This window comes from Trichomycterus rosablanca, chromosome 3 (genome assembly GCF_030014385.1).
Source record: "Trichomycterus rosablanca isolate fTriRos1 chromosome 3, fTriRos1.hap1, whole genome shotgun sequence".
NCBI lineage: Eukaryota > Metazoa > Chordata > Actinopteri > Siluriformes > Trichomycteridae > Trichomycterus > Trichomycterus rosablanca.
This window is the reverse complement of record NC_085990.1, coordinates 24,037,087-24,052,549: the sequence shown is the minus strand read 5'-3', so window position 1 is coordinate 24,052,549 and position 15,463 is coordinate 24,037,087. Positions and strand designations below refer to the sequence as shown.

Sequence of the window (15,463 nt, the reverse complement as noted above, 5' to 3'; positions counted from 1 at the left end):
ACTAAGGCATTTACTTGTAAGGAAGAATAGTTTATAGCTTATGAAAATGGTATTTTTTGCTTGTAAAACTTAAGGCTATGGAGCCGTGTGTGAATTTTCCCCATCTATATGCAGATTGAGGTGCAAAATTAAAACCTCAAATCTCTCATCAAATACCAGCTATTGTCTGAGCTGCATCACAGATCCTGCTGACGCCTTTAATAAATATTATCCCTCATATCAAAAGCAAACCTAATAAATCGCCCAGTTTATTTTGCACTCGAGCTGTGTTTACACAGCCCAAAACGATAAACGTGATGGGCTGGAAATCACACCCGCATCCCTCCACAGCTATCCACACCAGATGTAATGGCTTTTAAAGGACTTCAGGGGTTTCTTTTTCAAAATCAGCGCTTATGCTTATTAGACAGAATGACCAGGTGTCATTTAGAGGTTATACAGTTTATGAGAGTGGCACAACGGGCACATCAGAAACTGACAAAGTGGTTTATTGGTGCTTTTTGGTGAATAAGGAGGTATGTAGGTTCCTACTATGCTCATAATTCACAGCAGACTCACTCAGGCTCAGCAGCTTTTCCTCGGGCGTCTGAGGGCATTCCAAAAAGAGAGGCATGCTTTTGAAAAAGCATACACTAAACAGCCATAACATTAAAACCACCTGCTTGTTTCTACACTTACTGTCCATTTTATCAGCTTCACTTAACATATAGAAGCACTTTGTAGTTCTACAATTACTGACTGTAGTCCATCTGTTTCTCTACATACTGTTTTAGCCTGCTTTTACCCTGTTCTTCAATGGTCAGGACCCCCACAGGACCACCACAGAGCAGATATTATTTAGGTGGTGGATTCTCAGCACTGCAGTGACACTGACATGGTGGTGGTGTGTTAGTGTGTGTTGTGCTGGTATGAGTGGATCAGGCACAGCAGCGCTGCTGGAGTTTTTAAATACTGTGTCCACTCACTGTCCACTCTATTAGACACTCCTACCTAGTTGGTTCATCTTGTAGATCTAAAGTCAGAGACGATCGCTCATCTATTGCTGCTGTTTGAGTTGGTCATCTTCTAGATCTTCATCAGTGGTCACAGGACGCTGCCCACAGAGCGCTGTTGGCTGGATATTTTTGTTTGGTGGACTATTCTCAGTCCAGCAGTGACAGTGAGGTATTTAAAAACTACATCAGCACTGCTGTGCCTGATCCACTCATCACAGCACAACACACACTAACACACCACCACCATGTCAGTGTCACTGCAGTGCTGAGAATGATCCACCACCTAAATAATACCTACTCTGTGGTGGTCCTGCGAGAGTCCTGACCATTGAAGAACAGCATGAAAAAGGGCTAACAAAGTGTGTAGAGAAACAGATGGACTACAGTCAGTAATTGTAGAACTACAAAGTGCTTCTATATGGTAAGTGAAGCTGATAAAATGGACAATGTGTAGAAACAAGGAGGTGGTTTTAATGCTATGGCTGATCGGTGTATGTAGGTAGTGCTAAAATGCACCCACACCTGAGCTGTTCTTGCTCTTAGACATTTCAAAACTATAGTAACACAGTTGATTGATTTTGGTAGCTTTAAGTGTCAATATAAGACCTGCATGCATGATTTTATGGACCTGTTAGCAATAAATGTTGCTAAAATAGTTGAATCCAGTGTTCACATACTTTTTCATTTCATTTTCATGTTTTACCACCACTGTGCTGGTTCTGGTTTCCAAAGTATCTTTGGATGCAATGCAGTAATACACCCTGTAAGGGACCACAACCATTGTAGGGCCTTCCACACCCCATTTCTTCCCCGACACGGCTAATCAGGTCTGTATGTAGATAGGTGATGTAGATGGGTGATAGCTCAACAGGCGGTAGCTCAACTGTGGATTTGTACCCTGTAGCCCAGAGGTAGCCGGATAGCACAATTTACCACTGTGCCACTTGAGCACCGTAAACTGTTATACTGTATATTTCATCTTTTTACAAGTAAAGAAAGGGACATAAGCCAAGAAGAAACTCTTCATTTAAAAAGGAGAGTTTTTCAGAAAGTGCTTTGGGAAGAGGGGATAAAAAGGATCAATTTTTTCTTCTCGTTCAAAATGATTCCTGCTCTCAAATTTAGCTCAGATACACAATCCCTTCATTAAAGTTTCTCCTTTACTGATCTGTTTGCGTCACTTCTGTAACAGGTCATATTGATGTCTGGCTTGGAAATGCTCAATAAATGTCCCCCAGTTTAGACAAAACCACTTAATGTATAAATAGGAAGCCCTAAACTCATCCATCACAGATCCATTAAAAAACACTCCTCTTCTTTTATGTCCCTATTTTTGTCCCTTTGGAGCTCAGCTAGGTGAGAAAAGTGTGTAAGGAAAAGTGCAAGTGGTTGTTTGGTTGTTCAAATTAATAAAACCTGGTGCGTCTTGTAATTATAACAGCACCCTTAAGGTAAAATGTTCATCTGATTTGAATCATTCGAGCATCGGACGCTAATGAGTTTCCCTAATTGGCACAGCAGTTTTAGTCTGGTTTATTATCCTAATGTAAGAAAGAAGTGTCAAAGAGTAGGCTTTGCTGACCAGGCTGGCAAGTGCAGTAATGGTACAATATTATTTCATCTTTTCTATACAGTATGTTCACAATCATTACCCGAATTATTTGGCAACAAATGACATAGTAAAATATGACATTCCAGCACCCAACTGGACAAACCACTTTGAGAAAATTCTAGCTTTTGATGTAAAGGCACATCAATCCTCTTCTTCTCCTTTTACTAAAACTAGAAAAGCCCAGTGTTCGTGCTGAGCAGCTCAATGGATCTTTTCTTCTTTTACTCGCTTTAGTTATAAGACAGAGCTTATAAAAGGAACTTTTTTACAACCCCAAATCAGAACAAGTTGGAACAGCATGGCAAATGCAAATAATAAAAAAACACAGAGTTTCTTACATTTATTTTGACCTTTATTTCATTGCAGACAGGATGAACCTGAGATATTTCACGTTTTGTCGGGTCAACTTAATTTCATTTGTTAATAAACATCCATTCCTGCATTTCAAGCCTGCAACACATTCCAAAAAAAGTTGGGACAGTAAAGCATTTACCACTTAGTAATGTTGCCATTCCTTTTCACCACACTTAAAAGATGTTTTGGCACCAAGGAGACCAAGTGATTTAGTGTTTCAGGTTTTATTTTGTCCTATTCTTCCTGTAAACACGTCTCAAGATGTGCAACAGTACGGGGTTGACATTGTCGCATTTTTGTTTCAAAATTCTCCATACATTCTCTATCGGGGACAGATCAGGACTACAGGCAGGCCAGTCCAGTACCCATACCCTCTTCCTCCGCAGCCATGCCTTTGAAATTTGTGCTGCATGTGGTTTTGCATTGTCTTGTTGAAAAATGCATGGACGTCCCTGGAAAAGATGATGTCATGAAGGCAGCAAATGTTGCTCTAAGATCTCAATGTACTTTTCTGCATTAATGCTGCCATCACAGAAGTGTAAATGACCTCTGCCAAGGGCACTGATACAGCCCCATACCGTGACAGACACTGGCTTTTGGACTTGTTGCTGATAACAGTCTGGATGGTCCTTTTCGTCTTTGGTCCGGAGCACACGGCATCCTTTTTTTCCAAAAAAGACCTGGAAACCTGATTCATCTGACAACAATACATGTTTCCACTGTATGATGGTCCATCCTAGGTGCTTCTGAGCCCAGAGGAGTCAACGCCACTTCTGGACATGGTTAACATGAGGTTCTTTTTTGCACAGTAAAGTTTTAAGTGGCATTTGTAGTGCTTGACAAAAGTTTGCCAAAGTAATCCCTTGCCCATGTGGTTATATCAGCTATTGTTAAGTGGCGGTTCTTGATGCAGTGCCGTCTGAGGGATCGAAGATCATGGGCGTTCAGCTTAAGCTTGCGCCTTTGGCCTTTATGCACTGAAATTCCTCCTGATTCCTTGAATGGTTTAATGATATTATGCACTGTAGAGGGAGAAATATGCAAACCCCCTCCAATCTTTCTTTAAGGTACATTGTTTTTAAAAATTTCAATAATTTTCTCACATATTTGTTGACAAACTGGAGAGCCTCCGATCATCTTTGCTCATCAAAGACTCAGCCTTTCCTGGATGCTGCTTTTGTACCAAACCATGATTACAATCACCTGTTAACATCACCTGTTTGGAATCACATCAATATTTAGTTTTTTCACCTCATTACTAGCCCTAAATTGCACCCGTCCCAAAATTTTTTGGAATGTGTTGCAGGTCTGAAATGCAGGAATGGAGGTATATTAACAAATGAAATGAAGTTGAGCAGACAAAACATAAAATATCTTGGGTCTGCAGTCAAATAAAAGTCAAAGTAAATGTAAGGAACACTGCATTTTTATTTTATTTGCATTTTCCATACTGTCCCAACTTTTTCTGATTTGGGATTGTATAATTTTTAGGATGCATTGACATGATTAGAGGGACAGTAGTAGTCTAGTGAGTAGAGCCTTGGACTATCAATTGAATATTTGCACACATTTGCCACATTGACACTCAGCTTGCCTCTGAGCTTAACCTTCAATTTAATTGTTTATATGATGTAGACAGAAGTAATGCAGTGCGTAGTAAGCTGTGAAACAGTGAGAGAGGGTTTGTATCCCATGTCTACTAATCTTGGAATGGCTTTTTGTAGCTTTCTAGCTTTTTAATTCAATTTAATTCAGCTTTATTGTCATTATACCAATACAAGGATGTATAACGATAAAAGTTGCAGTGCAGCAATAAAAAGAAATAGATATAAAAGACAACAGTGAAAAGACAATAAATAAAAACATATGACAAAGGTGCAAAGAGAGTAAAAACAGACTATGTACAAGGTCATAGGTAGTATTAAAGTGTACACAATATTAGAAATAAATATGTACTCTGAGCAACTGCAGCGTAGGTTTTGTGTGCATTAATTGGTAATGTACAGTATGTTGAGGTGAACCAGGTCAAGTGTATAAATGTACTTAGTATTGTAAACATTGTAAACACAGCGTCAGAGTTGTTATATTTACAAGGTTTACAGTGCAGCTAGATGAGCATTAGCAGCGTAAGTTTAAATGTTTAGGAATAGTGTTCCAGTTAAAAGTGCAATGTGCGTACAGTCCCATGAGCTGGTAAAGCTCAGTGTGTAAAAATGCTAACTAAACTGTAGGGAGCAGGGTTACAGTGTATCACAAAAGTGAGTACACCCCTCACATTTCTGCAGATATTTAAGTATATCTTTTCATGGGACAACACTGACAAAATGACACTTTGACACAATGAAAAGTAGTCTGTGTGCAGCTTATATAACAGTGTAAATTTATTCTTCCCTCAAAATAACTCAATATACAGCCATTAATGTCTAAACCACAGGCAACAAAAGTGAGTACACCCCTAAGAGACTACACCCCTAAATGTCCAAATTGAGCACTGCTTGTCATTTTCCCTCCAAAATGTCATGTGATTTGTTAGTGTTACTAGGTCTCAGGTGTGCATATGGAGCAGGTGTGTTCAATTTAGTAGTACAGCTCTCACACTCTCTCATACTGGTCACTGAAAGTTCCAACATGGCACCTCATGGCAAAGAACTCTCTGAGGATCTTAAAAGACGAATTGTTGCGCTACATGAAGATGGCCAAGGCTACAAGAAGATTGCCAACACCCTGAAACTAAGCTGCAGCACAGTGGCCAAGATCATCCAGCGTTTTAAAAGAGCAGGGTCCACTCAGAACAGACCTCGCGTTGGTCGTCCAAAGAAGCTGAGTGCACGTGCTCAGCGTCACATCCAACTGCTGTCTTTGAAAGATAGGCGCAGGAGTGCTGTCAGCATTGCTGCAGAGATTGAAAAGGTGGGGGGTCAGCCTGTCAGTGCTCAGACCATACGCCGCACACTACATCAAATTGGTCTGCATGGCTGTCACCCCAGAAGGAAGCCTCTTCTGAAGTCTCTACACAAGAAAGCCCGCAAACAGTTTGCTGAAGACATGTCAACAAAGGACATGGATTACTGGAACCATGTCCTATGGTCTGATGAGACCAAGATTAATTTGTTTGGTTCAGATGGTCTCAAGCATGTGTGGCGGCAATCAGGTGAGGAGTACAAAGATAAGTGTGTCATGCCTACAGTCAAGCATGGTGGTGGGAATGCCATGGTCTGGGGCTGCATGAGTGCAGCAGGTGTTGGGGAGTTACATTTCATTGAGGGACACATGAACTCCAATATGTACTGTGAAATACTGAAGCAGAGCATGATCCCCTCCCTCCGGAAACTGGGTCGCAGGGCAGTGTTCCAGCATGATAATGACCCCAAACACACCTCTAAGACGACCACTGCTTTATTGAAGAGGCTGAGGGTAAAGGTGATGGACTGGCCAAGCATGTCTCCAGACCTAAACCCAATAGAACATCTTTGGGGCATCCTCAAGCGGAAGGTGGAGGAGCGCAAAGTCTCGAATATCCGCCAGCTCCGTGATGTAGTCATGGAGGAGTGGAAAAGCATTCCAGTGGCAACCTGTGAAGCTCTGGTAAACTCCATGCCCAGGAGAGTTAGGGCAGTTCTGGGAAATAATGGTGGCCACACAAAATATTGACACTTCAGGAACTTTCACTAAGGGGTGTACTCACTTTTGTTGCCAGTGGTTTAGACATTAATGGCTGTATATTGAGTTATTTTGAGGGAAGAATAAATTTACACTGTTATATAAGCTGCACACAGACTACTTTTCATTGTGTCAAAGTGTCATTTTGTCAGTGTTGTCCCATGAAAAGATATACTTAAATATCTGCAGAAATGTGAGGGGTGTACTCACTTTTGTGATACACTGTACATAGTAACAGTCTGTGTTGTGTGTGTTCATGTTCCGATTGGTGTTGCAGGTGTGAACAGTTTAACAGCTCTTAAATAAAAACTGTTCCTGAATCTGGTGGTTCTGGATTGGATGTTTCGGTACCTCTTCCCGGATGGCAGAGGCTGAAACAGTAAGTGGCTGGGGTGTGTAGGGTCAGAGGAGATACTGCTGGTATTGCTCAAACATCTCTTGTTGTAAATGTCCAGTATGGGTGGGAGTGCAGTTGTGGTGATGTGCTGGGCAGTTTTCACCACCCTCTAAAGGGCCCTGTGTTCAGCAGCAGGGACACTGCTGTACCAGACCGTAATGTAGCTTGTCAGGATGCTCTTCACAGTGGACCTGTAGAAGTTGCAGATGAGCTGCTGTGGCAGGTTGACTCTCCTCAGCTTTTGAAGAAAGTGGAGGCATTGTTGGGCCTTTTTGACAATGTGCGATGTGTTGAGTGACCAGGTGAGATCCTCAGGTAAGTGGACACAGAGAAACTTGAAGCTCCTCACCTTTTCAAACACTGTCTCCTAGATGCTCAGTGGTGTGTGCACTCTGCCCCCCTCCTAAAGTTAATGATCATCTTCTTAGGCGCCCAGATGGCACAGCGGGATATTCCGCTATCACACCAGCACAGAGTTTCTAAACTCCTCGGTTCGAAACTCGGTGTTGCCACCGGTCAGCTGGGCACCATCTGGCGGGCATAATTGGCAGTGCCTGCAGCAGATACTAATTGGCCACCGTATCTGTAGGGTGGGGGCCGGACTATGTGTGGGTGGGTGGGTGGGTGGGTCTTTATACGCTGTGTAAGGACCCTGATTGGTGGAAGAGACGCCTGTGCAGAATGCAGGGGCGAGAAAAGAAGGGCTGTACAAATGTAGGAAGAGGCGTGTACAGCGACTTGCTCTCCTCGGATGCAATCTGGTATCTCTCAGCAGCGGAAGACAAAATTGAGTGTGCGAAATCCGGAGAAAAAATGGGGAGAAAATGCACTTATTGCTATTATTGAGGAAGAGGTGTTCCACTCTGGGAGCAGCTTCACTTCCTCTCCATATGGTGATGTAGTAGAAGGTGTAAGGTGTACAGTGTGTAGAGTATAGGTAAGAGGATGCAACCTTGTGAGCATCCTGTGCTGATTGTGAGTAAGGGAGAGGTGTGGTCACCCATCCTAACAGACTGTGGCCTGCAGTCCATAATCCAGTTGTACTATGTGTGACTAATTCCAAGAGTGCTCAGTTTGGAGACCAGTCTAGACGGGATGATGGTATTGAAGGCAGAGTTGAAATCAATAAACAGCATTCGAACATAGGTGTTAACTCCATCCAGGTGGTTGAGTGCGGTGTGCGTTGCCAGGGAAACTGCATTGTCAGTAGATCTATTTGTGCAGTAGGCAAACTGAAGGGGTGTCCAAAGTGCTAAAAAGACTGCTCTTTATATGAGGTAAGATCAGTTTCTCAAAGCACTTTATGACTATGGGTGTAAGTGCAATGGGGTGGTAGTTGTTCATGCATGTTATGGTGGGTTTCTTTGGGACTGGGATAATGGTTGTGATTTTAAAGCAGACAGGAGCAGTAGACTGTGCCAAGGGAAAGGTTATGGATTTCTGTGAAGGTGGCATTTAGCTGGTTAGCACACGCTTTCATGACCTGACCTGGTATGCCATTTTAACCTGTTGCTTTTCGAGTTGAGACCCTCATTAGTGCTCCTCTCCCCTCACCCATAGCCACTATGAGCACTGGCTCTTCTATGTGTGTGTGTGTGTGTGGGGGGGGGAGGTTGCACGGAAGTGGTGATAAGCTGAACCTGAGCAGTGGTCTCAAAGCGGGAATAGAAAGTGTTCAGTTTGGCAGGGAGGGAGGCATCTGTGGTCTCTGCTTTACTGACTTTATAGTCAGTGATTACTTGGATCCCTTGCCACATGGGTCAGGGATCCGAGTTGGTATTAAAGTGAGCTGCAATTTGAGTGCTGTACTTGTGTTTTTCAGCCTTGATGCCAGCCCTCAGATGATGTCTGGCAGCCTTAAGTTCTTCAGTGTTGCCAGATTTATAGGCTGCATCCTGTACTTTCAGCAGACTTCAGACTCACTGTTCATCCATAGTTTTTGGTTTTACTTTCAGCAGACTGCAGACTTCACTATTCATCCATAGTTTTTGGTTTTACTTTCAGCATGTAAGGTTCTGCGGCATCAGTGGAACTTACCACTCTTCCCTGACGTCGCAGGCCTTACAGAGCAGTAACGAGCGTGGCCTTAAATAATAGGCCAGCTCGTTAGGGCGAACGACCTGCAGCTGCGGTTCCCTTATTTAAGGGGCCGTCGCCAGGCTGCAGGCATCGCACCTTCTGCTTTTGTTTCCTTTTTGTTTGTTTGGCACTTCGGTGTCCGTGAGGGCTGATGGCGGCTCGCCCACACGCCTTTCTTAGGGTCAGAGGGTTACCCCGGGTGGCACTAGGTCATTCGGGTGTGTAGGCTGCAAGGCCGAGGTAGTTAGCCTTTTGCTTTTGACTCTATTAGGGTTAGTGTGGTGCGACTCCGAGCAGCCCTCGTGCTGCGTTTATTTTTAGCAACACGCTAAATCGTGGTTGTGGCAAGCCTGTTAAGCAGTGCTTATGTTCGCACGTGCTAGTGGGTTCAGCAACTGCCTGATGGCGATGCCGTTAAGCGCTCGGCTATAACGCCATTACCCGGTTCGAATCCACCTCCTTTTATTTTCAGCGCTAGCTTTAACACTGGTGGCTTCCTTAGCAACACGCTAAATCGTGGTTGTGGCAAGCCGGTTAAGCAGTGCTTATGTTCGCACGTGCTAGTGGGTTCAGCAACTGCCTGATGGCGATGCCGTTAAGCGCTTGGCTATAACGCCATTACTCGGTTCGAATCCACCTCCTTTTATTTTCAGCGCTAGCTTTAGCACTGGTGGCTTCCTTAGCAACGCGCTAAAGCGTGGTTGTGGTAAGCCTCTCAAACAGTGCTTATATTCGCTTACCTTTAGCACTGTTGGCTTCCTTAGCTACGCGCTAAGTCGTGGTTGTGGCAAGCCTGTCGAACGGTGTTCTAATTCGCATATGTCATTGGGTTCAGTAACCGCAAAGTGGCAATGCCGCTAAGCGTTCGGCTGTAATGCCATCGCTCTGGGTTCAAATCCGCCTCTATGACAGTACCTATCTAATTGCCCTTTTTGTATTTTTCAGATCGGCGCTTTTCCTCGGTTGCGACTTCGTTGAAGCAGCCGCCGATCTTATTCACCGTCCCTGCTGTAGGCACCGCTGGGGCTGCGTCCGGGACTGCGTCCCCTCGGAGGCTTGCCCCGTTTGTTTTCTACTAAGCGCTCTTTGGCGCTACCACATTTCCACCCCACTGCACCTAAATAGCGTGGTGGTTGCCGCCTCCGGTTCACGCTCAGGCGACTGGGGTTCGCGTCTTCCCTCTTTTGTTTCTTTTTCAGTTCTCGTTGCCTGCATTGCCCAGCGGCATCCATCGGGGTTCCTGATTGTTTTTTTGTTCCTGTTTCGTGTTTTGTGTTCATTATTTTCCATTTAAAAAATAAAATTATTATTTTCCAATCTCCGCACTTGAGTCCTTTATCTCCCACGTAACACAGCAGACTGCAGACTTCACTATTCATCCATAGTTTTTGGTTTTACTTTCAGCAGACTGCAGACTTCACTGTTCATCCATAGTTTTTAGTTTTACTTTCAGCAGACTTCAGACTCACTGTTCATCCATAGTTTTTGGTTTGGAAATCTGCTTTGTTTGAGTCACATCATCCAAACAGTTGATGAAAGCAGTGACATACAGTATGTTGCACATTCATTTACATCAATCAGTAATCAATCAGTCTCTGGTGGCTGCAGTTTTAAACATACCCCAGTCAGTACATTGGAAGCAGTCCTGTTATTCTTGTTGTCCTGACTGACCCCTTTTCAACTGCTGCCAGTATGTGGGTTTCATCAGTGGCGAGATGTGGTCACTCTTACCGATTAGAGGTAGCGGGGTGGTGCTGTTAGCCTTCTTGACATTCGTGTAGATGCGATTGAGGTGATGGAACTTTAAAAGCACTATTTTGAGATCAGTCTGATTGAAATCCCCTGCGATAATGAGTGCAGCCTTTGGATGGTGAAACTGCTGCTTGTTAATAGCATTAGCCACCATAGTTAGCACTAACTTAGCACTGCTTTGTGGAGGAATGTAAACAGCCACCACAATGACTACAATTAATTCCCAAGTGATGTAATAGGGCCTGCATTTTACAACCATGAACTCCAAATCAGGTGAACAGTAGTGATCAACAGCAGCTCAGTTTGTGCACCATGGTTCATCCATTTTTTTTTTTTTTATTAACCCTGTAGCAGATAACCACATCTGGTAGGCTGCTTTGAAGGGAGGTTTCAGTACGAAGAAAAAAAAAACAGAACAGTTCCTGGTTTGGCGATCTGTTGTGAGCCTGGGTATCAGTTTGTCTAGTTTGTTCAGACTGTTTGCCAATCGTAGACAGAATGTGCTTGACTTGAACATTCTGGACAATAAAAATATACAAAATACACAAACAACGCTACATGTTAGCAGGAGAGGTAGCCCAGCTGTTGCTGTCTCTAGCGCCAGCGTGTGCCCTTTAGCAATGTGCACCCAGCCTTGCAGTGAACAAAGCACAAAACATTTATCATGTGAAAGCAGCCATAGGTTATTAATTTCTTCAGGTTACTCAACGCTCTGGGCCCGGGTGATCACTCAGTGGTGGAGCACTGTCTGCTCTAACACAGTGTGATATTATACAATAAAAGCAAAATGTATTGGTGTATTTTATGTTCAAATGATGAAGCAGATTGTTTCAGCGTGTTTATTTGACTTGTTCAATTTCTGTTTCAGACTTTTTTCTTCAATTTTTGTTTATTATAATTATTTTTATATTTATGTTTCCTAATTCTCTTAAGTTTTCTTTTTAGCTATACACCGATCAGGCATAACATTATGACCATCTTCCTAATATTGTGTTGGCCCCCCTTTCGCTGCCAAAACAGCCCTGACCCGTCGAGGCATGGACTCCACTAGACCCCCAAATGTGTGCTGTGGTATCTGGCACCAAGATGTTAGCAGCAGATCCTTTAACTCTTGTAAGTTGAGAGGTGGGGCCTCCATGGATCATACTTGTTTGTCCAGCACATCCCACAGATGCTCTATTGCCAAATGTATGTGGATACACCAAAGCATGAGATACTGACCACTGCAGACCAGGAACACCCCACAAGAGCTGCAGTTTTGGAGATGCTCTGACCCAGTCGTCTAGCCATCACTATTTGGTTCTTGTATTACTCGCTCAAATCCTCATGCTTGCCCATTTTTCCTGCTTCTAACACATCAACTTTGAGGATAAAATGTTCACTTGCTGCCTAATGTATCCCACCCACTAACAGGTGCCATGATTAAGAGATAATCAGTGTTATTCACTTCACCTGTTAGTGGTCATATTGTTATGCCTAGTCTGTGTAAGTTCATTGTAATTATTATTGTGTAAAAGTGATTTTATATTTACAAACATAAGACATTATTTTTACTTTGGCAACTTAAAGCCATATTCAACTACAAAACCAATGCGTTTAATTCTGGAATGCACAATGCTAGTTGTTTAACACAAAATTCTGCCATGTTTATATTTTATTATAGCCTTTAGGAGGGATGCAAACAAAGCAATTTTTTTCAGGATGCTTTCACAGGGAAATAAAATACAATGATTTCAGACCATATTTGACCATAAGTGCATTTTTAAATAAAAATAGAAACATCTACACAGACATGAATGGCTATGTCTAAGCGGAGGCTGAACAGCCTAGCTATTAGGAAGTGCACTTGTCAGTGCACTCTCAGTGCCAGTCCCAAGCCAGAAGAAATAATGAGGGTTGTATCAGGAAGGACATCTGGTGTGAAAACACACAGCCAACACTTCTTTCTATTTGAGAGTGTATTTTACATCATCAGTATTTACTGTATAGCCACATAATACACACAATTAACGGGGACCCCGTTTTTGTTAGTCTACAGAAACATCTTTACTCAATGTGCTTGTGTTGAGCGCTGAACCTAGTCTGTAGTTTACCTATTGATCAACAGTTTTCCTTGGTGTGTAATGCAGTGATTGTGTGTGTGTTTGTGTGTGTGTGTGTTAGTAAATGTATGTCTCTCTCTCTGTGTATCGCAGCTCAAGTGTGTGATAACGAGATGCTGCTCTGTCAGAACGGCGGTGTTTGTGTGAATAACGTACGATGTCAGTGTGCACCAGGATTTTCCGGCCTGCTGTGTGAGAAACATCGCTGTGATACGGAATCCGGCTGTGATTCATCTGATTCATCTTCAGTGTCCATCTCGCCCTCCACTGTCCTCCTGCTGCTGCTCCTGCTATCTCCGGCCTGGGCTTTAACTCCCTAATACACACACACACACACACACACAGCTTTTAGTGTACAAGCAATCCTCACACAAACATACATACATACATGCATACATACACCAGGCCAGACCCCAAATCAAAGTGAAAACCTGACAGACGAAAACTAAAAAGAATCTAAATATGTATGAAAATTTACAAATATATTACAAATCTTTAAAAAAAGAGTTACAAGATTTTACTTAAAGAATTTATTCAAGCATTGCTTCAAAAAAAGGGTGTCAGCGTGAACACAAACACGGTGGACTAAGCCATAGCAGAAACTCAACCTCGCCCTGCCAAGAGCAAATTGGAAGTGGATCTTCCTCTTTATCGCCACGGTTACTTGGAATGGATACGCTGACTGCCTGCAATTCTTTTGGACTGCCTTTTGGCTTTTTCTCACGCAGCGAATGTCACATTGACTGTTTATGAATAAAATACAAATAAAATACAATAAAATAGAAAAAGAATGAAGAAGAATCAGTTCTTTGCTGTCAGCGCATTGTGGATTAAAGGGAATCCGTTCAAACTTCAAAAGAAGGAAAATCCTTCATTCAGATTCAATAGAAAAGGTATAAATCAGTGGTTCATTTTTAGTTTTCTGTTCTTTTTTCGTTTCTTTACTCCAATTGGTCAAAATTTCATTGATGTTAATGCTGTGCAGCACTTGTGAATAAGCCCTCCAGTCTCCATAATATAAAGAAATATCTAGACCCAAAACAACACGCTTAGCAATCATCTGCATATTTAATTTTTCTATTTACAAAGATTTATTTTCTTTACAAAGCAGATTTATTGTAGTATGAAATTTTTTGTATTATTATTAATACTGTTATCACTGACAAAATGTGTACAAATGTGATGTGTTGCATCTGTAAAAGGAAGGCGAATTAAAGCTGTATTGAGATTTTATAGTTTGGGGACCAAGCACCAGAGCCTTGATCGTAATAGAAGAATACCCTTCTATTACAAATCACTCCTGCCAATCTACAAATTATACTGTCACCTAACAACATCATAGTCTATGGAGACTCCTGACTAAACTCCTGACTAAACAGGGCCCAGAGGTTTAATTGAAAGGACTTGACGGATCAGCTCTGGGAATGGGAAGTACATAACCAAAACATAACCAAATCGCTGCTTAAATATATATTAAACAAACAAATAAATAAATATCTATTTATAACACACACACTAACACACACATACAGTAAACATGTGTGTGTGTAATTGCCATTCTTGTTGCTTGGTCCCCTATGTGGCAGCAATATCTATTTCTTCTTGTTTTTAGTCATGCAGTTTCCTAAGTATTGGCAACGTGCTGGCATCAAAGAATCTTGGTTTACATAATGCTGAAGTGTAACGAAAACCACCAAAGGACATTCTCAATGTTTTCTCGTTGCTTTAAACACTGAAAAATTTAAGTGAATAAAAATTTAAAAGGCCTTTTAGAGGTGCTGCTGTGTTTCCTTTCTATTTATTGCACTACCCTAAATGACTTGTGTAGAGAAAAGTCATTATTTACACTAATAAAGCATGCATATAAATTGCACAATAGGCACAATGTACTGAAGATCTTCAATAACCATTTATCTCCAGCATAGAACCGATTAGTTTCAGCACACTGCATTGTGGGAAGGGCAGAATTAAATATTAATGGGCATTGGCATCCCGCTGGGTCACAGAGTCGATCACTCCAGACAGGGAAACTTTTCAACTCTTTCATCAAATCGATCTGCCTGTTACAGAGTTTAATTCTGTACAAAGTTTTTTGGATCCTCACATTAAGCAGTTCAGTAGATCAGGGATCTGGCATGAGCCCATAATGGGCTGATGCACAGGATGGCACTGTTTTATTTCGTGTTTACTGTAAGTTTGAGAAACCTGAGATAAGTATGTACAGCTGGGATCAAGGTGTCACATTTACTTGTAAGAGATGTGTGTGTCCTGTTCTGCCACTGTGGCTGAATGACTGGTACAAATACTTTTTTTAAATAAAAAGAAACCCTCTACTGTTTGCCAGAAATTAGTGGTTAATCAGCCCCACTTGAGTGGATTTCAATAAAGAAAACATATGCTTGTCCAGTTAAGGTCTTGATTTGATTTGACTTGGCTGTGGCTTTAATTGCTGTGCACCACTCACAAACTAGCAGGCAAACTTGGTGCATTCGGAAAAGTGGTAGCTCAGCAG

The 15,463-nt window shown here is 42.3% G+C and overlaps 1 protein-coding gene across 2 annotated transcripts in view; it reads left to right on the top strand.

Annotated features, from left to right (window-relative positions):
* The window catches only part of ntng1a (netrin g1a), a 241,765-nt gene extending 227,047 nt beyond the window's left edge, over positions 1-14,718 (top strand). For both annotated transcript variants that reach the window (XM_062991104.1, XM_062991103.1), the window contains one exon: positions 13,045-14,718. In XM_062991104.1, coding sequence (XP_062847174.1) covers positions 13,045-13,271 — 227 coding nt within the window. In that variant the 3' untranslated portion in view covers positions 13,272-14,718. The remainder of the gene's footprint in view (positions 1-13,044) is intronic.
* The last annotated feature ends 745 nt before the right edge of the window (positions 14,719-15,463 follow it).